Below are 22,500 nucleotides of genomic sequence, written 5' to 3' on the forward strand. Positions count from 1 at the left end.
GTGTGTGTGTGTGTGTCAGGCTCAGCTCACCATCTCTGCCTCAGTATACTATGTGTGGTGATGAAGACAGAGGACAGTCTGGCTTCTTTAAGCTTGAGGCATCTGACCAGAGTAATGGCTGTTTCTTAGCCGTGCTCACCCGACAGGTGAGCCAACTCTCTTTCTCTCTCTCACACACACACACACTATCACACACACATATGGCAGGTTCTCCATCTGACCATCATGGTTGGCTAGTTGCTGTGAAGATTACCTACTCTGCCCCTCCCCCCTCATAAAGGTTTTGAAAATTGGACAGTTAAATCAGCTCAAACCCAAACCATCACTCTCCACACCATTAAATAAGCTGTGTGGGTGCGTGTGTGGGTGTGGGATATGCTCAGTACAGATCTGGTGATTCATTGAAAAAATGAGTTCATTTAGCTGAACTATCCTGACAGCGATCTCTAAGGTAGGTTAAATGTTAACAAATGTTAACGTTTTTTCGATCAGCATTAACCAATCATGAAACTTGTAGAAATGGAGGCAGTTCTCTCCGTACCATCTGTGGGGGTTGGGTGTTGGGCGTGGCTAGCTGTCCAGGACCTAGCAAGAACTTCCACATCCATTACAGCAGGTCCGAGTCCACCTCAAATGCAGCCCAGGTCCAGCACACTGGTCTCCAAGACGATAGCTACCTTTCCATTTGGCGACGTCTCTAGAATACAAACGCAGCTCCAAAGCGAAAGGACAAACATGACAACAGCGTCATCCAAGTCTGGAGCCAGTCACCATGTTCCGGCTTCAAGCTCCGATGTTTCGAACATGTGTTCCGTTTCGGGGGATGTTTCTGTCCAGGACAGAGTGTTCTCCGAGCCGGAGTGGGAGTCGGACCAGGGAGAGGGAAACATGGTCCGTCTCCGGTCCAGTTCAGGGAACTGTCGCTTTACCGAACGAGACAGAGACGGAGCAGGTACAGAGAGATCTGTGTACTGCTTTATGTGGGTGTGTGTGAGAGAGAAAGAGAGAATGTGCTTGTTTTTCAGAGTGCTAGTCAGTGTTAACAGCTCGAGGGTCCCTGTAGACGCTCACTCGTCTCTCGCTCTCTGTTTCTCTAATCCTCTCCTCACATGCCCACTGAATTCCATCCCTGTCTTTCATCTACAGCTAAAAGGGTCTCTCCCCAGCCCACCAGAGAGAGCGGCGAGAGAGTAGTTTTTCAAGACAGTTTTAACACTAACAAATAATTGTGTTTATACTGTGGAGTTTTCTGTCTGATAGGTTCATTCCTTCTGCCTGAACTGAAGTGAAAGAGAAGGAGAGATAGAGGGAGGGGCCATGCGGGGGAGGGGCCGTGTCGAAGGGAGCGTGTGGGGGAGGGGCCGTGTCGAAGGGAGCGTGTGGGGGAGGGGCCATGTCGAAGGGAGCGTGTGGGGGAGGGGCCATGTCGAAGGGAGCACAGTGAGGTGATGGGGGATAACATAAGTTGCCTCAGTGTTACTTGGCTACTGATAAATCCTGACATGATTGGTTCCTTTATTGGCAGCACTAGACCAGCCATGGTGTGGGTGGTTTGTTTGGCACATTGGGAAAGCAAGTCTGAGGAGCAGAACCTGGGCCTGTGCCCATTCCTGCAGGAGTGACGCTGGCACCGGACACCGGGTCTGCAGATTAGAGGGATTTCAGGGGGATGATAAGGGACTTCCCCTCATTTAAATGCGAGCTGAACTTTAGGACAGTTCAGATCTCTCGGAAGTCTCCCAGAAGAATGATGCCTTTGACTGAAGGAATGCGTGATGCGTGTCAGGAATGAGGGGAAGATAGGAAGATGGGAAAAGACGAATGACCTGGTCAGCCAGACGGGCGTGTAGCCGTCACCCTTAGATGTGTGCTGAGAGAGAGAGAGGAAGCAGGTAAGATGTGGGGAACACGTGAGATATGGGAAACAGGTAAGATGTAGGAAAGATGGGTAAGATGTGGGTTCTCCTCATTGAGAACCTGCACGTGTGTTCACAACTTTCACACGTGCTCCATAATCATCTCTCTCTTGGGTGAGCGACTGTCAATGAGCAGAGCCATAACAAAGGGAGAAGGTGTGAGCGCTTTCCTTCTGAAAGCCCCATCCGTGGGTCACGTGCCTGTCACACAGTCTATGCTGTGGGCCACGTGCCTCTCACACAGTCTGTGCTGTGGGTCACACACCTCTCACACAGTCTATGCTGTGAGTCACGTGCCTGTCACGCAGTCTATGCTGTGGGTCACATGCCTGACACGCAGTCTATAATGTGGGTCACGTGCCTGTCATGGAGTCACCAGCATTGCACCTCGATCGCTACAACAGTTCACATGGACATCCATCAGTCCTGCTGTGTCGCCTGGATCAATGTTTAACTAGGCCTTTCACATTTCTCCTAATCACACTTAGCTCATGTGAACATTTGTGTGTGTGTGTGTGTGTGTGGGGGGGGGGGGGTTCCATGTGGCGGAGTTGATTGTGTGATGAATGCTTCTGTTATATTGAATACATCAATCATTATCCATTCTACACTGACACATGTGAAAACATAATCAAGGGCACTTAACAGTCTGGCTCTCTCTCTCTCTCCCTCTCTTGCTCTCTCTCATTTTCACTTTCGTGCTCTTTCCCTCTTTCTCTTTCTCTCACTCTTTCTCGCGCTCTCTCACTCTCTCTTTCTCTTACTCTCTCTCACTGTTACACACATATCCTCCTATAAAGAACATTAATAAAGATTATTGTGGCACACTTAAAAAGGCCCCATAAAATTGCAATTAGATGTGTGTTGGAAATATGACCTGTCTCTCTCTCTCTCCATCTCTGTCTCTCTACCTCTCCCTCCCCCCCTCCATGGCTCTCTCTCTACCTCTCTCTCTCTCTGTCCATCTCTCTCTCTACCTCTCCTTCTCTCTCTTTCTCGCCATCTCTCTCTGTCTCTCTGTGACATATGGGATAGTAAATAGTTTTATGGCACATCTCTTCTGCACCTGGGGACAATAAACTGCTACACTGCTCAAATGGAGAGGAGGATGGGTTGGTTCAACACAGTGTGATCAGATCAATACGCCTCTAGAATTCCCAGCATTCTCAGTTGCCTAGAGTTCAGGATTCCCGGGTTCTAAAAGTGTTAGCACTGGGATTAAAAGAGAGTTCCAGATCTCCATTTGAATGACCTGGTGGTGAATCCATTTGCTTCAGACATGCAGGGTGGAGCAGGGTGGAGCAACTGATTCTAGTCATTCTTTTGCTTTGTGGATGTGGGGAGGTCACAGGGTTAATGAACTTTCTCTGATGCTTTTAAAGTCTATGGTTTACATAAGTAGTGTGTGTGTGTTTGTGTGTGTGTGTGTGTTTGTATAAGTACTGTAAATGTGTGTGGGGGGGGTAAGTTGGTGACCTTGTATTTTAACCATGTTCAGCTGAAGGACTAACAGAAGGTCTGTGATGTTGAGGTTGTAGGGTGAGGAAGTGAGGGTGTACTGAATAATTCAGGCCCTCCTGTCTTTGTATGTTAGCATCAGCAGGGCAACCTCTCAAGACCTCCAGCACCAGATACATGCCTTCTCTCTCTCTCTCTCTCTCTCTCTCTCTCTCTCTCTCTCTCTCTCTCTCTCTCTCTCTTCAAGAGGACTTGAATTATTCAGCATAAGTGGGCAGACTGCTGCTGAGACAGCAGGTGGCCCAGCAGGAAACACACACACATACCTAAGAAGATTAGGTACACTCCTGTCACCCATGCTCTGATCACTCAGCAGTGTGCTGTTGCCCGTTGCCTATGTTCCCCTGCATGTTCAACTCTGACCTGTCCTTAGTCAATCTTATGCGTCCAATCAGGAGCTACAGAAGTTCGCAGTAACAGAGCCAGTGAGTCCTGACAAGATCTCATGCTGTTGAAGGAATCCCTTGATTAAGAGTTTTAGCAAACAGACAACAAAAAAATTCATTGCATCTTTTCCAAAGCCTGTCCTCTTTCCTCTCATTGGCTACAGTCTGACCCGGAAGTGACAGAGACTGCACAGGAAGTGGTTGCGCGTGCCACCACCAGCGGCTTGCTGGATGGAATCCAGCCAAGTCAGCCAATCAAGAAACAGGGGCGTGGTCGGCAGACACGCAAAGGACCATCCTTTCAAGCGCACGGCTCTGATACACGGCCTCGTGTGTCTCTCAGTGGCCAATCCCAGCTGGCGGAATTTTTGAGCCAGGAGATGAAAGCGAGCAGGTCTGCTCCGGCGCTGACGCAGGAGATGGTGAACGCGGCCTGTTCACTGCAGGGTAACACCTGACCCTCCCATTAATGCTCACAACAGTCCCATAATGCCCACAACCCTCCCACTAACACATGACCCTGCCCTAAACACATGGCCCTCCCACTATGGGTCAGACTTCCATTAGTGTTTATTTCTGCAGTATTTATCTACTATGTTGCTGTACATTTTCCAGTGTTCAGGGGTGACTGCAGTATTGCACATGACTTACTGGTGTTTTCTTTCCCTCTGCTTCTCTCTGACTTTTTCCACCAGGAAAGAAGGTCAAACCCACTTATCAGCACTCATCTAAGCTTGCCAAATCCGGCACAGGCTCCGCCTCCTGCCCCGCCCTTGCCTCGAGCCCACCCTGCAAGAACATGACTCGAATGCTCGTGAATTCAGCCTCTGCCCTTAACCCCAGAGCTCCGCCCCCAGTAGCTCCGCCCCCCTGCCCTCCCAAGAGCAGGCAGGAAGTGCTGCGTCCTGTGGCTCTCATGTTTCCTCCTATGCTGTTCCCAGGTCTTCCTCCCTTCTCCGTGTGTAAGAGCCAACCCCCCCCTCAACTCAGGAGAAACCCCACACTGTCCTTTCACCGATGGAAGAGCAGCTTGCCCCCAACTAACACTTTACCTCACACCTGGTCCAGCAGCAGTGTCAGACACCCCCACCCCTGGCTCTAGCGCACACACACACACACACACACACACATTGCCATGGCATAGTGCCAAGAGTGTTTGGAAATAGATTGCTTATGTATATGTCCAGTCAGGCCCAATGGCTAAAGAAAGTTTAATTTTTATACAGATTACTGTAAACTGCAGATATTAACCTAATGTATTCTCTAAGTTAAAACCTGTGTTGTGTAGCGTGTAAAGATTATATTGCTAAAAGCTTCATTAAACCTTAGAGAGAGCAGCATACTTTGAAATGGGTTTATTTGCACAGGGACATTATGACATTAGTACAGTGTAAAACTGAGTGAGGACAGACATCACGTCTCATGAATCACGCTTTGTTTACATGGACTACATTTGTTTTTAATGTGAGAAGCGTACATGTACACCGCCTTCCGCACCGCCCTGTACCCCTAAAGGTGTGTCGTCTGTCTATGAGCCTTTGAAGTTTGTAACAGACTGTGTGAGTGTTTATAATGTCATTTTGAAAAGCCATATTACAGCAGTTTGTATGTTTTCCCTTTCCTATAGCACCAGCTACATGAAAGTGAAGTCAGTTTTTGTTTTCTTTCGAACGCAGCCCAGACGCGCACTCGCATGGAGCAGGACTGCAGAGTGAAGAGGGAGCCTCCTCTCCCATTAAAGTACATCACCAGCTCTGGTCCACTCCCCCTTCAGATCAGCCGTTAGCACACTTAGCTCCCTCATGCCTGCCTCATCCGCATAACCTGTACAATGCTGGGCATGAATGGCAATAACCTGATCCTAGATCAGTTAGTCACTGCACTGTCCAGCTGCTACCTGGACGCTCCGGGCCGGGAGGTGTGTCAGTTTGCAGGGCTATGGGCTCTTGAGCCCCTGCTCTCTGTTCATAATCTGTCCTTGAAGAATGTCGTTTGGTGCTGTGTGGGGGCGGGGCGGGGCGTCACTGGGGTGAACCTGGCTGTGTTGGCGTGCAGGCTGGGAGTAACCTCACATCCACTAATGGAGCAGACTGTAACAGTGCTGTTCATTACTTGAGAGATGGATGCTGGACTACCAAACAAGCCTTCTGCATGGTCACACACACGTCTGTTCTGGAACTACACACGTGGTCACACACACGTCTGTTCTAGAACTACAAAAGTGGTCACACACATGTCTGTTCTAGAACTAAACATGTGGTCACACACACGTCAGTTCTAGAACTACATTTTAGACTTCTGAGACACAAACACAACAGTTCTGACAGGCTTGAGTTCTGTGGAGTTGATGTTCTCTCTTTATGCAAGCAAACAGCATATGTGAGGCAAACTACTGACGCTGCAGTTTAAGAAGTGATTAGATCAAATATTTATTAATCGATGACAAAACTACATTGCAAACAGGAAAACACTACACCTTGCTTCCATTAAGTTACTCCACTCAAGTTACATGAGAGCAAAATCATTATTTGTACTTGCTTGCAATGCAAATGGTTTTATCATTTATTTTAATGTCAAAAATAGAAACTGAGGAGCATATTTACTTGCAGTGACTTCCAGCACGGTCAGTAGTTTTGTTCTCAAATATGTTGGCATGAAACCCAAGTCTGTGATGATCAGGCTCATGCTAGTAGTGTGAGACAGAAGCTTTAGGCTGTAGACTGGGGAACCTCTCTGAACTCGCCTGTCACCAACGCAATGGCTGCTGGCCTGATGAGGCTGTGATTCTGGAGGCACTGGGAACCCGCAGTCACATGGGTACACTGAGGTGATCAGTCTCCGGTCACATGGGTACACTTAGGAGATCAAGGGTGTGCCCTCAGGAGCGAAGCTACATCAGTGTTGGCATGGCAACAACAGCATGGAACACAGATTATGGAAAGAGAAACACTTCAAACGGGTGGGACATGCGAGTGTAAGCAAGCGTGTGTGTGTGTGTGTGGGGGGGGGGTAGGTTTGGGGGATGGGTGGGGGGGATGTGTGGGCCAAAGCATGCTTCAGGGGGCATGCTGAAACAGCAGAGGTCAAAGTTTAAAGGTGGAGCAGCATCCAGTGGGCTGATCTTCCATCCCCGTTGATTTTTCTGTGGTGGCTTCTTCTTCTTGGCTGCACAGAAGCACTTGTAACTATTTACATGATCTCCTGGTGGTTGGCTTAGCCGTGCTGTCAATCAGGGAAGTGTTGCCCTGTCATTGGTGGGGGAGCTCGGGGGCGGGCTTCTTTTTGAGAGTATCTATAATTGATTGGACACCGCGCTTAACACTGGTGGTGACACGGCGAGTCACTGAGTCCGAGGGGGGCGGAGACGAGGAGCCTGCCTTCTGAGAGGGAGAGCGAGCGACGAGACATTTCTGGTAGCGGAGCTGAGGATCAGAGAAAGAGAAAGAGAGGAGAAGAGCAGAAGAGCTGTGAGTGAACGTAGAAACACTGCACTGCCATGGCGTGGTGCGCCGCTCAGTCCTGCCGTCCTGACTGCTGTCCTGACAGGACTGGCGGAGAAAGACTTGAGTCAGGGTTTGTACGAAACCTCCCTTTAGCAACACAAATCTGGAGACTGGCTGAATGATGAAACTGGACTCAGCAACATCAGAGAAGATGACCTTGTGCAGTGTGTGTGTGTGTGTGTGTGTGTGTGTGTGTGTGTGTGTGTGTGTGTGTGTGTGTGTGTGTGTGTGTGTGTGAGAGAGAGAGACCAACTCACCATGCAGGCAGACTGCACAGCCTCTGACACACTCCCTGCGTTGGGCTCACACCAGAACACGTGACACTGGAAGTGCTGGTTGCCCGTGTCCATGATGAAGGCAAACGTGTGCACGTCACGGCCCACGCCCATGAATGACAGGAAACGCACGCGGCAATCCACCAGGACCTCCTCCTCCCCTTCCTGTTTCACAGATCACACCAGCACAAGACGCATCCTTACTGACCACACTAAACCAACCACATTCGCTCTGGAGTTCCTCCCCAACTACTCAGACATGCACCTTCAGAACTACTAAAAACAGGGCTCAGTGGGGGTGTCTGCACATGGAGCTTCAAAGACAGCGTCAAACGAGGGAGTTTGAATGTCTGGATCTGACTCTGGAGTCTTCTCTCGTACTAATTTGGAAGTGCTCCATTTCTCCACCTGTGCTCCGTTTCTGGGTTTCTGGGTTCCCCCCCACCCGAAATCATTTTCATTGATATTCTCTCCCTGGTGCTTCAGTCGTGAGAGCGTGTGAAAGCGCTGCCCTGTGCCACCGTGGGCTCTTAACGGGAGATGCTTTCAGCCCTCCACCCTCAGCCAGGCGTTAAGCCCTCGGCTTTGAGAGGCAGAGTTAGCCTGAGGGCCTCTCAGCCCTTCCCACCCAGGAACACGAGTCTGGAGTAGGATGTAGTGGAGATTACTACTGGCGTGAAGGACAAGAAAAAGTGGGAGAGGGCAAGAAGACAACAAGAAGGTAAATGGGTAGACAGACAGGTAGACAGACACAAAGAGTAAGAAGACACTGGAAAAGAGATAACACTGATGGTGGAGCTGTCTGACCTTCTCCTTACTAACACTGATGGTGGAGCTGTCTGACCTTCTCCTTACTAACACTGATGGTGGAGCTGTCTGACCTTCTCCTTACTAACACTGATGGTGGAGCTGTCTGACCTTCTCCTTACTAACACTGATGGTGGAGCTGTCTGACCTTCTCCTTACTAACACTGATGGTGGAGCTGTCTGACCTTCTCCTTACTAACACTGATGGTGGAGCTGTCTGACCTTCTCCTTACTAACACTGATGGTGGAGCTGTCTGACCTTCTCCTTACTAACACTGATGGTGGAGCTGTCTGACCTTCTCCTTACTAACACTGATGGTGGAGCTGTCTGACCTTCTCCTTACTAACACTGATGGTGGAGCTGTCTGACCTTCTCCTTACTAACACTGATGGTGGAGCTGTCTGACCTTCTCCTTACTAACACTGATGGTGGAGCTGTCTGACCTTCTCCTTACTAACACTGATGGTGGAGCTGTCTGACCTTCTCCTTACTAACACTGATGGTGGAGCTGTCTGACCTTCTCCTTACTAACACTGATGGTGGAGATGTCTGACCTTCTGCTTACTAACACTGATGGTGGAGCTGTCTGACCTTCTCCTTACTAACACTGATGGTGGAGATGTCTGACCTTCTCCTTACTAACACTGATGGTGGAGCTGTCTGACCTTCTCCTTACTAACACTGATGGTGGAGCTGTCTGACCTTCTCCTTACTAACACTGATGGTGGAGCTGTCTGACCTTCTCCTTACTAACACTGATGGTGGAGCTGTCTGAACTTCTCCTTACTAACACTGATGGTGGAGCTGTCTGACCTTCTCCTTACTAACACTGATGGTGGAGCTGTCTGACCTTCTCCTTACTAACACTGATGGTGGAGCTGTCTGACCTTCTCCTTACTAACACTGATGGTGGAGCTGTCTGACCTTCTCCTTACTAACACTGATGGTGGAGCTGTCTGACCTTCTCCTTACTAACACTGATGGTGGAGCTGTCTGACCTTCTCCTTACTAACACTGATGGTGGAGCTGTCTGACCTTCTCCTTACTAACACTGATGGTGGAGCTGTCTGACCTTCTCCTTACTAACACTGATGGTGGAGCTGTCTGACCTTCTCCTTACTAACACTGATGGTGGAGCTGTCTGACCTTCTCCTTACTAACACTGATGGTGGAGCTGTCTGACCTTCTCCTTACTAACACTGATGGTGGAGCTGTCTGACCTTCTCCTTACTAACACTGATGGTGGAGCTGTCTGACCTTCTGCTTACTAACACTGATGGTGGAGCTGTCTGACCTTCTCCTTACTAACACTGATGGTGGAGATATCTGACCTTCTCCTTACTAACACTGATGGTGGAGCTGTCTGACCTTCTCCTTACTAACACTGATGGTGGAGGTGTCTGACCTTCTCCTTGATAACACTGATGGTTGCGTCCTCAATGCTCAGCAGAACGGCGGTCCAATCTTCCTTCCCAGTGGATGAGAGCAGACTGTCGATTGCTCCATTTATAATGTCCATCCCTGAGACAGAGAAACATCAGGGCATGCAGGAGGGAGTTGGAGAATCTTTGGAGAGGGGACTCTGTGTGTGTGTGTGTGTGTGTGTGTGTGTGTGTGTGTGTGTGTGTGTGTGTGTGTGTGTGTGTGTGTGTGTGTGTGTGTGTGCGCGCATGCGTGTATGCAGCCATTACCTATGGGTCGAGACACAGAAGTCATTCCCAGGTAGAGGACATGGAAGCTCTGTTCTAGTTCAGTCTTTGGTGTGGGAAAGTCTGCTGAGAGACACACACACACATCATACACAACACACACAAATTATGAGAAAAGAGCTCCACTTTCTCTGTTACACTAAAGAAGACAGAAAAGGTTTTAGAGTCTGATGGACCAGGAGCTGAATGTGATACCAAGGACCAAGGAAAGGTGAAAAACTAACTCCCTATAGGGCTGATTCTGTCTGCATGTGTATGTATGTGTGGGTGTGTGTGTGTGTGTGTGTGTGTGGGTGTGAGTGTGTGTGTGTGTGTGTGGGTGGGGGGGTTGTTGCTGCTATGGGTGATTGTTTATATTTAAATTTGCAGGCATATCCTCTAAAGGGAGATAATGGCCATACAGTATGAATCTAGACTAGGTTTAGATTCAAGAGAATAAAAATAAAATAAGAGACACATCTAAAAAAAACAGTAGAGTTCTCTGAATCTGGTCTACATTTTCAGAGAAAGAATGTACTGTCCCATAAACCTGCCAAAACATAAATTTTGTTATCTAGTTAATGTTGGGTTAGGCTTAACCATAGTTATTATAGCCATCTTTAATAACATTCTTACAATCTACAGTGACAGAGTGAAGAGCTAACGCTCAGTAACGCTAACACAGGTATGTCACTAATGTATGCATAAAACATGCCACAATTATATTTAATGCCATGATTGTGGTAAAGATAATGGCAGTTATAGTAGATATCAGCCCAGTAGCCCAGCGGTTGGCTGGGACTATGGTGTGTAGTTTAGCTGTGGTATTTAGTTTAGCTGTGGTAGTTTAGCTGCAGTGTGTAGTTTAGCTGTGTTATTTAGTTTAGCTGTGGTGTGTAGTTTAGCTGTGTTATTTAGTTTTGATGTGGTATTTAGTTTAGCTGCAGTAGATTAACTGTGGTGTGTAGTTTAGCTGTGGTGTGTAGTTTAGCTTGTTATTTAGTTTATATGATGTATGTAGTTTAGCTGTAGCATATAGCTGTAGTATTTAGTTTAGCTGTGGTGTGTAGTTTAGCTGAGGTGTGTAATTTTGCTGTGGGATTTAGTTTATCTGAGGTGTGTGATTTAGCTGTGGTGTGTAGTTTAGCTGTGCTATTTAGTTTAGCTGTGGTAGTTCAGCTGTGGTGTATAGTTTAGCTGTGATATTTAGTTTAGCTGTAGTGTGTAATTTAGCTGTGGTAGTTTAGCTGTGGTGTGTAGTTTAAGTATGGCACATAGTTTAGGTGTGTTGTGTAGTTGAGCTGTGGTGTGTAGTTTAGCTGTGGTGTATAACAGCATTGAAGGAGTTGGGCTCTCCATGACACTGCACAGAGAAACTGTTCATGCACCTGCACAAATGACACAAATCTTTAAAATGGATAACTGTAGAAAGAAATAATGTATGCTGGAAAACGAAGAAAACTGGCAAATGCTGCACAACAGCGACAGAATATGTGGAAGAGAGAGATGGAGGAAGCGAGAGGGAGAGAGAGAAGGAGGGAGGGAAAGAGACAGACAGACATTTTCACATCCATTGCTTTGGTCTTCCCTTGGTCACACGTGGCTATTTAAGCTTCACTTATGTTAACAAGTTAGTGGTTAAAAAACAATTAGCAGAGTGCTGTGCCATGTTACTTCTCACACTTATTTGTTCTTTACATCTCCTCAATCAGAAGAGCAAAACATGGAAAACATAGATTAAACAAATATGGAATGAAATGTGAATTAAACAAATACGGAATGAAATGTGAATTAAACAAATATGGAATGTTATCATTTATCTGACCACTAATGAATTCTTACATCCAAAGCCCTAACCCTACCCCTACATCTACTGGGACCCCTTACCCTAATTCTAAAATCTATCAGAACTCCTCACCCTAACCCTAAATCTATCAGAACCCCTCACCCTAACCCTAAATCGATCAGAACCCCTCACCCTAACCCTAAATCGATCAGAACCCCTCACCCTAAATATGTTGGGACTCCTAACTCTACATCTTGCAGTTGCTGATCTCAGCTGTGGGATATACTGGACTCTTTCATTAGAAGAAAAAGGTACATTATATCCTACGGCACAGTGATGAAACTGTGCTCTGTGTTAGGGGCTGTATAACCCACCACACAGTAATGAACCTGTGCTCTGTGTTAGGGTGTCTATAACCCACGGCACAGTAATGAACCTGTGCTCTGTGTTAGGGTGTCTATAACCCACAGCACAGTAATATACCTGTGCTCTGTTTTATTGCCTGTATAACCCACTATATAAATATATGTGATATACATTTCTGTTGGCCCCACTAGACAAGGTGCATATAAGAGATGTGGATATCTTGATTTTGGTGAGTGTGTGTGTGAGTGTGTGTGTGAGTGTGTGTGTGTGTGTGTGTGTGTGTGTGTGTGCACTTCTGGGATCATGTGGCTCTCTTAAATTACAGGCATCACTGTGTTTGTAAAAAGAAGCATATTAAAAAACACAGGTGGGAATATTCCACTGGCAGGCCCCTGCTAGCGTCGTTTCATCCAGAACTGGTACCTTGTAATGGAACGTCGGAGCTGGGAAGACAGGCTCCGCCCACGGCTGCTTTGCCACCCTTCCGTTCAGCCATAATCTGAAGGAGAGGAAAATAACAAGAGTTGTTCAATTATCACTGCCTTCTGAGCCCCCTCACCCAGAAATTAATAAAAATAAATAAATAGGGTCAGAGGACATTTGTCTTGTGTTCCCTTATGTTATCGCCAATGCAAGCAGGAGCCGCAGGTCACGTGAAGTGCGCACGTGCAGTGCACAGGTTGGTAGGAATCTGCGTGACCAGGTGTCCAAGTACCTGGCCTGTGAAAGTCCATGAAATTCAGTGCAGTATAGCTCCAGAGGCCGGTCAATAATCATGGCTGATCTGTGACCCGTGATCTTCTAGTGCTATTACAGTCGCTTTGATTGACAGTGATGATAGAAATTCATGGTAATTGCTATTTGTGCTGATCAATGCAATGATGGCTGCAATTTAGTTATGCATTTAGATGCCTATGTGCACGCATGCAGACACACAAATATTATAGTTGCTGTGTTTGTGTTACCTGCATATGTTGTTAGAGGCTATACTTCTAGAAAGCAGCTTGAAAAAGCTACCTCAAGTTTTTTCACACTTCAGCACACTCTTCAGTCTGTTGATGAAACTAGCATAAGCTGCTTTTCCACTTTCTAAGATATTTATAAGCAGACACACACACAGAGAATTCAAAATGAGTAATATTTCTGATGTCCTGTTTGTCATTTATTTCATAATCTGTTGTGCTGCTGCATGAGAATTTTGCCCAGTTCAAGAACATTTTTACATATTTACATTTAGAAATCAGATGAAAGATTTGCATCAGATTTATTTTACTCTGCACCAAAAAAGAATCTATGAAAAAAGAAAACAAGGGCATGATAAAGGGGCTCCGGCAGAAGGCTGGTAGCATCTCAGAAGGCTGGTAGCATCTCAGAGGGCTGGTAGCATCTCAGAAGGATGGTAGCATCTCAGAAGGCTGGTAGCATCTCAGAAGGCTGGTAGCATCTCAGAAATCGCTAAATTCATGGTATGTTCTAGAGGCGCTGTGGTCAGAATGTACCGAGATGGACTTCTCGCACATTGATTGTCTCCCAACAGTGAAACAGTGGTGCCCTGCGGTGGACGACGACTTCGGCCAGTGTTACTGAGCAATCGACGTGCCATAATGGACCAGTTAATCTCAGAACACAGGACCAATAAAGAAAACATCAGGGATCACCACTGAGCGAACACTGTTACATCTGGGACTGAGAAGGAGGCATATAGTTATAGCACCAGTGTTAATCGGTGTTCATCATTAACATCGCATCCAATTTGCACGTAAGTACCTTGACTAGGCACTGGAGGATCGGAAAAAGACGAATCCAGGTTCATACATAAAGTGGACGGTCGATGGCGTACACACTGCCAAACGTGTGAGAACCATCACCAGGAGACAACTGTGGTCCAAACACAGGATGGTGGTGGCAGTGTACATGTCTGGAGGAATGTGGACCAAACACACTGGGTGATGTTATCCTGGCATGACCTTGGACCACTAATACCACTGCATGAGTCTCTAATGGCAACAGGTACTTGGCAATCCTAGCAGATCATGTGCACTTGTACATGTTGGTATTCTGAAGGAATTCCTTTCAATAGGATAAGACCCCACCTCACTGCGCAATGGAGGTGCATGAGTGGTTTCAGGAGCCCGACAGTGACTTTGACGTCCTTCCCGGGCCTGATAACTCACCCGATCTCAATCCAGTGGAGCACATCTGGGAACACTTGGGTCACCAGGTTCACCATGCTGACCCATAACCACACAATCTGACACAATACCTACCATCACCTAATAAAGTCAAGGCCATGATGCCTCATCTGAACCAAGGGTGGTTATTCCCACTAATAGGTAGGTGGTCACAATATTCTGATATGTCTGTGCAGATACCTTATACATATTTAAATTTTAGATCTCATCTGTGATTTGCTGATTGCTGGGTACACCCTGATATGAGATTTGTTGTCTCCTTCAGTCTTGTGGCATAAGAGCAATTCAGATTTGGGAAACGCATTCTGTGCTACACATGGTGCCACAGTGATGCACTATGCCACGTGGGAAAACCCTTGTTACTAGGTAAACCCTGGTCACTGGGTAAACCCTGGTTACTGGTCCCTGGCCACTGGGTAAACTCTGGTCACTGGTCCCTGGTCACTGGGTAAACTCTGGTCACTGGTCCCTGGTCACTGGGTAAACCCTGGTTACTGGTCCCTGGCCACTGGGTAAACCCTGGTCACTGGTCCCTGGTCACTGGGTAAACTCTGGTCACTGGTCCCTGGTCACTGGGTAAACCCTGGTTACTGGTCCCTGGTCACTGGGTAAACCCTGGTTACTGGTCCCTGGTCACTGGGTAAACCCTGGTCACTGGTCCCTGGTCACTGGGTAAACCCTGGTCACTGGTCCCTGGTCACTGGGTAAACTCTGGTCACTGGTCCCTGGTCACTGGGTAAACCCTGGTCACTGGTCCCTGGTCACTGGGTAAACCCTGGTCACTGGTCCCTGGTCACTGGGTAAACCCTGGTTACTGGTCCCTGATCACTGGGTAAACTCTGGTCACTGGTCCCTGGTCACTGGGTAAACTCTGGTCACTGGTCCCTGGTCACTGGGTAAACCCTGGTCACTGGTCCCTGGTCACTGGGTAAACTCTGGTCACTGGTCCCTGGTCACTGGGTAAACCCTGGTTACTGGTCCCTGGTCACTGGGTAAACCCTGGTTACTGGTGCAAGCTGTCAGTAATTGGGCAGTGACAACTTTTGGTTTGCCTCTGCACTTAAGTCCAATGGATTTGAAGTAAAACATTTCTTATGAGGAGAATGTGCAGGAAGTTGGGGTTGTTTACAGCTATACGGAGTATATAACTCTAGGTATCACATACCATTTTATACACTATACTGCCAAAAGTATTCACTCACCCATCCAAATCATTAAATTGAGGTGTTCCAATCACTTTCAAGGTCACAGATGTATAAAACCAAGCACCCAGGTATTCAGACTGCTTCTACAAACATATGTGAAAGAATGGGTCACTATCTAGCTAGCTCAGTGAATTCTGCATGGTACCATGATAGGAGGTCACCCGTGTAACAACTCCAGTCGTGAAATTTCCTCGCTACTAAATATTCCACAGTCAACTGTCAGTGGTATTATAACAAAGTAGAAGCGATTGGGAACGACAGCAACTGAGCTACGAAGTGGTAGGCCACATGAAATGACAGAGCGGGGTCAGCAGATGCTGAGGCGCATAATGTGCAGAGGTTGCCAACTTTCTGCAGAGTCAATTGCTACAGACCTCCAAACTTCATTTGGCCTTCAGATTAGCTCAAGAACAGTGCATAGGGAGCTTCATGGAATGGGTTTCCATGGCCGAGCAGCTGCATCCAACCCTTACATCGCCAAGTGCAATGCAAAGCATCAGCTGCAGTGGTGTAAAGCATGCCACCACTGGACTCTAGAGCAATGGAGACGTGTTCTCTGGACTGACGATTACGCTTCTCCTTCTGGCAATCTGATGGCAGTTGCCAGGAGAACGGTACTCTGCATTGTGCCAAGTGTAAAGTTTGGTGGAGGGGGAATATGGTGTGGGGTTGTTTTTCAGGAGTTGGGCCCCTTAGTTCCAGTTAAAGGAACTGTTAATGCTTCAGCATACCAAGAGATTTTGGACAATTTCATGCTCGCAACTTTGTGGGACCAGTTTGGGGATGGCCCCTTCCAGTTCTAACTTGACTGCGCACCAGTGCACAAAGCAAGGTCCATAAAGACATGGATGAGTGAGTTTGTTGAGGAAGAACCTGACTGGCCTACAGAGAGTCCTGACCTTAATCTGATAGAACACCTTTGGGATGAATTAGAGCGGAGACTGCGAGGCCAGGCCTTCTCGACCAACATCAGTGTCGGACCTCACAAATGGGTTTCTGGAAGAATGGTCAAAAATTCCCTTAAACACACTCCTAAACCTTGTGGAAAGTCTTCCCAGAAGAGTTGAAGCTGTTATAGCCGCAAAGGGTGGGCTGACATATTAAACCCTATGGATTAAGACTGGAATGTCACTCAAATTCACATGCGCAGGCAGATGAGCGAATACATTTGGCAATATAGGGTACATAGTTCCTTCACTTCAGGGGACCTAAAGTCATTTTACAAATTACACTTACTTTTTATCAATAAATGAAACAGTTTTGTTTACTTGTTGACTGTAAATCCTGTGTGCAACACACACAAAACACATGTATTTAGGTTGGTGTGTTGTATGTGTGGGTGTGTGGGAAGGTTGTAAAATGTTCATTCACACGGACGACTGGCTTATTCTGTAGTTCTGTGGCCAGCTGCCAACATAACACTGATGTGTGTTTAATTACTGTGGTGTGTCTTAACAAAGGAGCACTGGCGGCATTCCCCTAACTAAGGGTAGCAAATGACATGACACACAAGTCCAATCCACACAACTAACCACGCCTCCCCTCAGGGCTAGCCACGCCTCCACTCAGGACTAACCATGCCTCCCCACAGGGCTAGCCATGCCTCCCCACAGGGCTAGCCACACCTCTCTTCATGACTAGCCACACCTCCCTTCAGATAACCTCGCACCACGACACATACAACCTCTGTATACTGGTGACCTGTCCTCAGTTAACCGCACACCATAACACATACGATCCCTGTTCATTGCATTAGTCATCACTGTAAAACAATAAGCATTGTACATTGGTTACATATTTTATTGGAATATATATTGCTGGAAAAATTAAGAACCTCAATCAAAAATCAAATGGAAGCCTTTGAGCCATATTGGATTCCATTTGTATAAAAAAGGAATAAACAAAAATAAATGAGTTCTTATGAATATTGTCCATGATAATGCTATGCAAGTCGTAACACACAAATCTTTTGTCACAAGACAATTCACTTCTATACCAAATCCCACCATATAATCTCATATCTTTCAAATTATTCTGAGATGGTATACACAGCATAAATGTAAAGAATAATCTAATGTTGTTTGTCTACAATTTTTCCAAGTTGACATTGCAATAAGTATATATGATTTCCACTATGTCCCTAAACAAGTTCAAAACAAATTCTGACTCTCTCCTCATTTGGATGTTAAGTTTGGACGATTATGGTGAAAATGTGTGGTGAATCTCAGTCATGTGACCCACTCACACACCCTCAGGGTCTCTGCACCCTGTACAAACACCCGTCCGCCCACATTCTGTACAAACACCCGTCCACCCATGTTCTGTACAAACACCCGTCGGCCCACGTTCTGTACAAACACCCGTCCACCCACGTTCTGTACAAACACCCGTCGGCCCACATACTGTACAAACACCCGTCCGCCCACGTTCTGTACAAACACCCGTCGGCCCACGTTCTGTACAAACACCCGTCGGCCCACGTTCTGTACAAACACCCGTCCGCCCACGTTCTGTACAAACACCCGTCCACCCACGTTCTGTACAAACACCCGTCCACCCACGTTCTGTACAAACACCCGTCCGCCCACGTTCTGTACAAACACCCGTCGGCCCACGTTCTGTACAAACACCCGTCCACCCACGTTCTGTACAAACACCCGTCCGCCCACGTTCTGTACAAACACCCGTCCGCCCACGTTCTGTACAAACACCCGTCCGCCCACGTTCTGTACAAACACCCGTCCGCCCACGTTCTGTACAAATACCCGTCCACCCACATTCTGTAAATCTTTTTGGGGGAGAAGGAGGCTGTACAGAATACACTAAATGCAAAGAATGAGGAATTTCATTATAATAACATAATCCTGTTGTTCTGAACCCACTCGCCAGTTGCCATTTAATTAGACCTGACTTTGCACCCATAACAATCTCTTAAACTCTACTTCAGACTTCATTTAGAAAATATATTAGATTTTAAAAAGCTTTTAAAAACTTCTTAAAGTAATTTTGTAAGATATTATGTGTGGGCCATCTGGAAGTGATAACACTGTAAGATAGCGAACAAGTAATGTAATGTTTGTGTGTGTGTGTGTGTGTGTGTGTGTGTGTGTGTGTGTGTGTGTGTGTGCGTGTGTGTGTGTGTGCGTGCGTGTGTGCGTGCGTGTGTGTGTGTGTGGCCATGATACTGTCTCACCTTAGAGCAGATCTGGTGCAGGTTGTTGGCGACGGCAGCACTCTCACACTGGAACACGTGACATTTCAGCACACGCGTGTTCTTGTTCTTGTCCTCAGCCACGTAGGCAAAGTCCCTGCAACATGTGACAAAGAGAGCCTGAAACATCCACCACTGATCTGAGACCAGGCTTCCTCCCCATGAAACCTCTGCCACTGACCTGAGACCAGGCTTCCTCCCCCTGAAACCTCTGCCACTGATCTGAGACCAGGCTACTTCCCCCTGAAACATCCACCATTGATCTGAGATAAGGCTTCCTCCCCATGAAACCTCTGCCACTGATCTGAGACCAGGCTTCCTCCCCATGAAACCTCTGCCACTGACCTGAGACCAGGCTTCCTCCCCCTGAAACCTCTGCCACTGATCTGAGACCAGGCTACTTCCCCCTGAAACATCCACCATTGATCTGAGATAAGGCTTCCTCCCCATGAAACCTCTGCCACTGACCTGAGACCAGGCTACCTCCCCCTGAAACCTCTGCCACTAATCTGAGACCAGGCTACCTCCCCCTGAAACCCACTGATGTGAGACCAGGCTACCCCCCCTCCGAAACCTCTGCCACTGATCTGAGACTAGGATACCTGCCCAACTATGAGACTCCCAACATTTCTAAAGTGAAAAAGAACAGACTATGTTTATGGATATTTAATTGTCATATTACTGTGCAAATAAACAGAGACTTCAAGCGCACACACAGACAACTCAGCTTCTACACCTCTTCTTCATTTCTGAGCACACAAACAAACATCAGTACAAACAACAACAGCAGCGACAAAAACAAAAACAGCCAAGTACATCAAAGAGCTTCGTCCTTAAAAAACACCAGCAGAGCTGGCGTGAAGTATGTGGTGTGGCGTCCCACAGAGCAACACCTGCCAAAAAGCACCAAAAACACTGGCCATTAAAACCTGATCTTCTGAAGTAGAGCCAACCACTGAACTCTTACTGGGAAGTACGGTGGGCATGGAGGGCCATATGATCATTTTAAACAGCATTTGTATGAGTATGGTATAATGGATTAAGACTAGGGCAGGTATAGGTGTAGGTTATGAGAGTGGTATGATGGATTAAGACTAGGGCAGGTATAGGTGTAGGTTATGAGATGGTATGATGGATTAAGATTAGGGCAGGTATAGGTGTAGGTTATGAGATGGTATAATGGATTAAGATTAGGGCAGGTATAGGCGTAGGTTATGAGAGTGGTATGATGGATGAAGATTAGGGCAGGTATAGGTGTAGGTTATGAGAGTGGTATGATGGATTAAGACTAGGGCAGGTATAGGTGTAGGTTATGAGATGGTATGATGGATTAAGATTAGGGCAGGTATAGGTGTAGGTTATGAGATGGTATGATGGATTAAGATTAGGGCAGGTATAGGTGTAGGTTTTGAGAGTGGTATGATGGATTAAGATTAGGGCAGGTATAGGTGTAGGTTATGAGAGTGGTATGATGGATTAAGATTAGGGCAGGTATAGGCGTAGGTTATGAGAGTGGTATGATGGATGAAGATTAGGGCAGGTATAGGTGTAGGTTATGAGAGTGGTATGATGGATTAAGATTAGGGCAGGTATAGGTGTAGGTTATGAGAGTGGTATGATGGATTAAGACTAGGGCAGGTATAGGTGTAGGTTATGAGAGTAGTATGATGGATTAAGATTAGGGCAGGTATAGGTGTAGGTTATGAGAGTAGTATGATGGATTAAGATTAGGGCAGGTATAGGTGTAGGTTTTGAGAGTGGTATGATGGATTAAGATTAGGGCAGGTATAGGTGTAGGTTATGAGAGTGGTATGATGGATTAAGACTAGGGCAGGTATAGGTGTAGGTTATGAGAGTGGTATGATGGATTAAGACTAGGGCAGGTATAGGCGTAGGTTATGAGAGTGGTATGATGGATGAAGATTAGGGCAGGTATAGGTGTAGGTTATGAGAGTGGTATGATGGATTAAGACTAGGGCAGGTATAGGTGTAGGTTATGAGAGTGGTATGATGGATTAAGACTAGGGCAGGTATAGGTGAAGGTTATGAGATGGTATGATGGATTAAGATTAGGGCAGATATAGGTGTAGGTTATGAGAGTAGTATGATGGATTAAGATTAGGGCAGGTATAGGTGTAGGTTATGAGAGTGGTATGATTGATTAAGATTAGGGCAGGTATAGGCGTAGGTTATGAGAGTGGTATGATGGATGAAGATTAGGGCAGGTATAGGTGTAGGTTATGAGAGTGGTATGATGGATTAAGACTAGGGCAGGTATAGGTGTAGGTTATGAGAGTGGTATGATGGATTAAGACTAGGGCAGGTATAGGTGAAGGTTATGAGATGGTATGATGGATTAAGATTAGGGCAGATATAGGTGTAGGTTATGAGAGTAGTATGATGGATTAAGATTAGGGCAGGTATAGGTGTAGGTTATGAGAGTAGTATGATGGATTAAGATTAGGGCAGGTATAGGTGTAGGTTTTGAGAGTGGTATGATGGATTAAGACTAGGGCAGGTATAGGTGTAGGTTATGAGTATGGTATGATGGATTAGAGGTTGTAGTGAGATTGACTGTAGGTAAGTATGATGGTAAAAACCTGAGGTATTTTGAAGTGTGTGGAGCAGGATGTGTATACATGTATGTGTTGCATGTGTGTTATATGTGCATACATGTGCGTTATATGTGTGTTTCATGTGTATACATGTGTGTGTTATATACGCATACATGTGTGTTACATGTGCATACATGTGTGTTTCACATGTATATATGTGTGTGTTACGTGTTACGTGTATATATATATGTGTGTTACGTGTATATACATGTGTGTGCTATGTGTGTGTTACATGTGTATATATATGTGTATGTAATGTGTGTGTTACATGTGTGTGTTATATGTGTGTTACATGTTATATGTGTGTGTTACATATGCATACCTAAAGGCTGCCATTTCAGAAGACAGCATAGTTGACCGGAGTGTTCAAATCGAGGGGACAGTGACACGTCAATCTCCACAGAAAATGTACTAATGCTCCTCCTCAAATAGGTCCTGCGATGTCCCTCCCCCTGAGGAGGACTACATAGGGTAAACGGGAGTAAGGGAGAAATCTGTGTATTGACACTGTGTCAAGACTGAACTACCCACTAGGGAAACAGGAAGGCAGTGATTGGCCTGTTTACAGACACACAGCAGTGACTGGCCTGTTTACAGACACACAGCAGTGTGATTGGCCTGTTCACAGACACACAGCAGTGTGATTGGCCTGTTCACAGACACATAGCAGTGTGATTGGCCTGTTCACAGACACACAGCAGTGTGATTGGCCTGTTTGCCGAGCATGACATAGAGCATGGTGACTGATATACTGACAGCTGCATTTCAATGGCATCTCAGGGAGTAATGCATGCTGGGAGCTTCAGTCCATTTAGACGGAGCACAGACAGTGACAGACAGTATCATCATAGTGTGCACGGGAATGTGTGTGTATTTTACCAAAGGAAATAATGTGGAGGAAACTGCTTTTATGTTGTTTGTGGCCCTGACCAGAGGTTGGATGTCTGTATGTGTGTGTGTGTGTGTGTGTGTGTGTGTTTGTGTGTGTATAAAGACCTTGGCTTTATTGTTGCAGTCTCTAGCTCTATTTA

The 22,500-nt window shown here is 46.5% G+C and overlaps 2 protein-coding genes across 5 annotated transcripts in view; one reads left to right on the plus strand and one right to left on the minus strand.

The window, feature by feature from the left end:
• The window catches only part of LOC113589360 (putative methyltransferase NSUN7), a 24,140-nt gene extending 19,218 nt beyond the window's left edge, over nt 1-4,922 (plus strand). For both annotated transcript variants that reach the window (XM_081710145.1, XM_035529765.2), the window contains 3 exons: nt 20-146; nt 3,985-4,267; nt 4,516-4,922. In XM_081710145.1, coding sequence (XP_081566271.1) covers nt 20-146; nt 3,985-4,267; nt 4,516-4,922 — 817 coding nt within the window. The remainder of the gene's footprint in view (nt 1-19; nt 147-3,984; nt 4,268-4,515) is intronic.
• Nucleotides 4,923-5,160: 238 nt separating this feature from the next.
• Nucleotides 5,161-22,500, minus strand: part of apbb2a (amyloid beta (A4) precursor protein-binding, family B, member 2a) — a 41,600-nt gene continuing 24,260 nt past the window's right edge. For 2 of the 3 annotated variants that reach the window (XM_027028964.3, XM_081710144.1), the window contains 6 exons: nt 18,837-18,951; nt 12,670-12,745; nt 10,098-10,181; nt 9,812-9,927; nt 7,581-7,763; nt 5,161-7,242 (listed from right to left, as the gene is read on the minus strand). In XM_027028964.3, coding sequence (XP_026884765.2) covers nt 7,069-7,242; nt 7,581-7,763; nt 9,812-9,927; nt 10,098-10,181; nt 12,670-12,745; nt 18,837-18,951 — 748 coding nt within the window. In that variant the 3' untranslated portion in view covers nt 5,161-7,068. The remainder of the gene's footprint in view (nt 7,243-7,580; nt 7,764-9,811; nt 9,928-10,097; nt 10,182-12,669; nt 12,746-18,836; nt 18,952-22,500) is intronic. The other variant, XM_081710143.1, reaches the window with a different exon arrangement.

Source organism: Electrophorus electricus, chromosome 3 (genome assembly GCF_041902795.1).
Source record: "Electrophorus electricus isolate QZ-2024a chromosome 3, ASM4190279v1, whole genome shotgun sequence".
NCBI lineage: Eukaryota > Metazoa > Chordata > Actinopteri > Gymnotiformes > Gymnotidae > Electrophorus > Electrophorus electricus.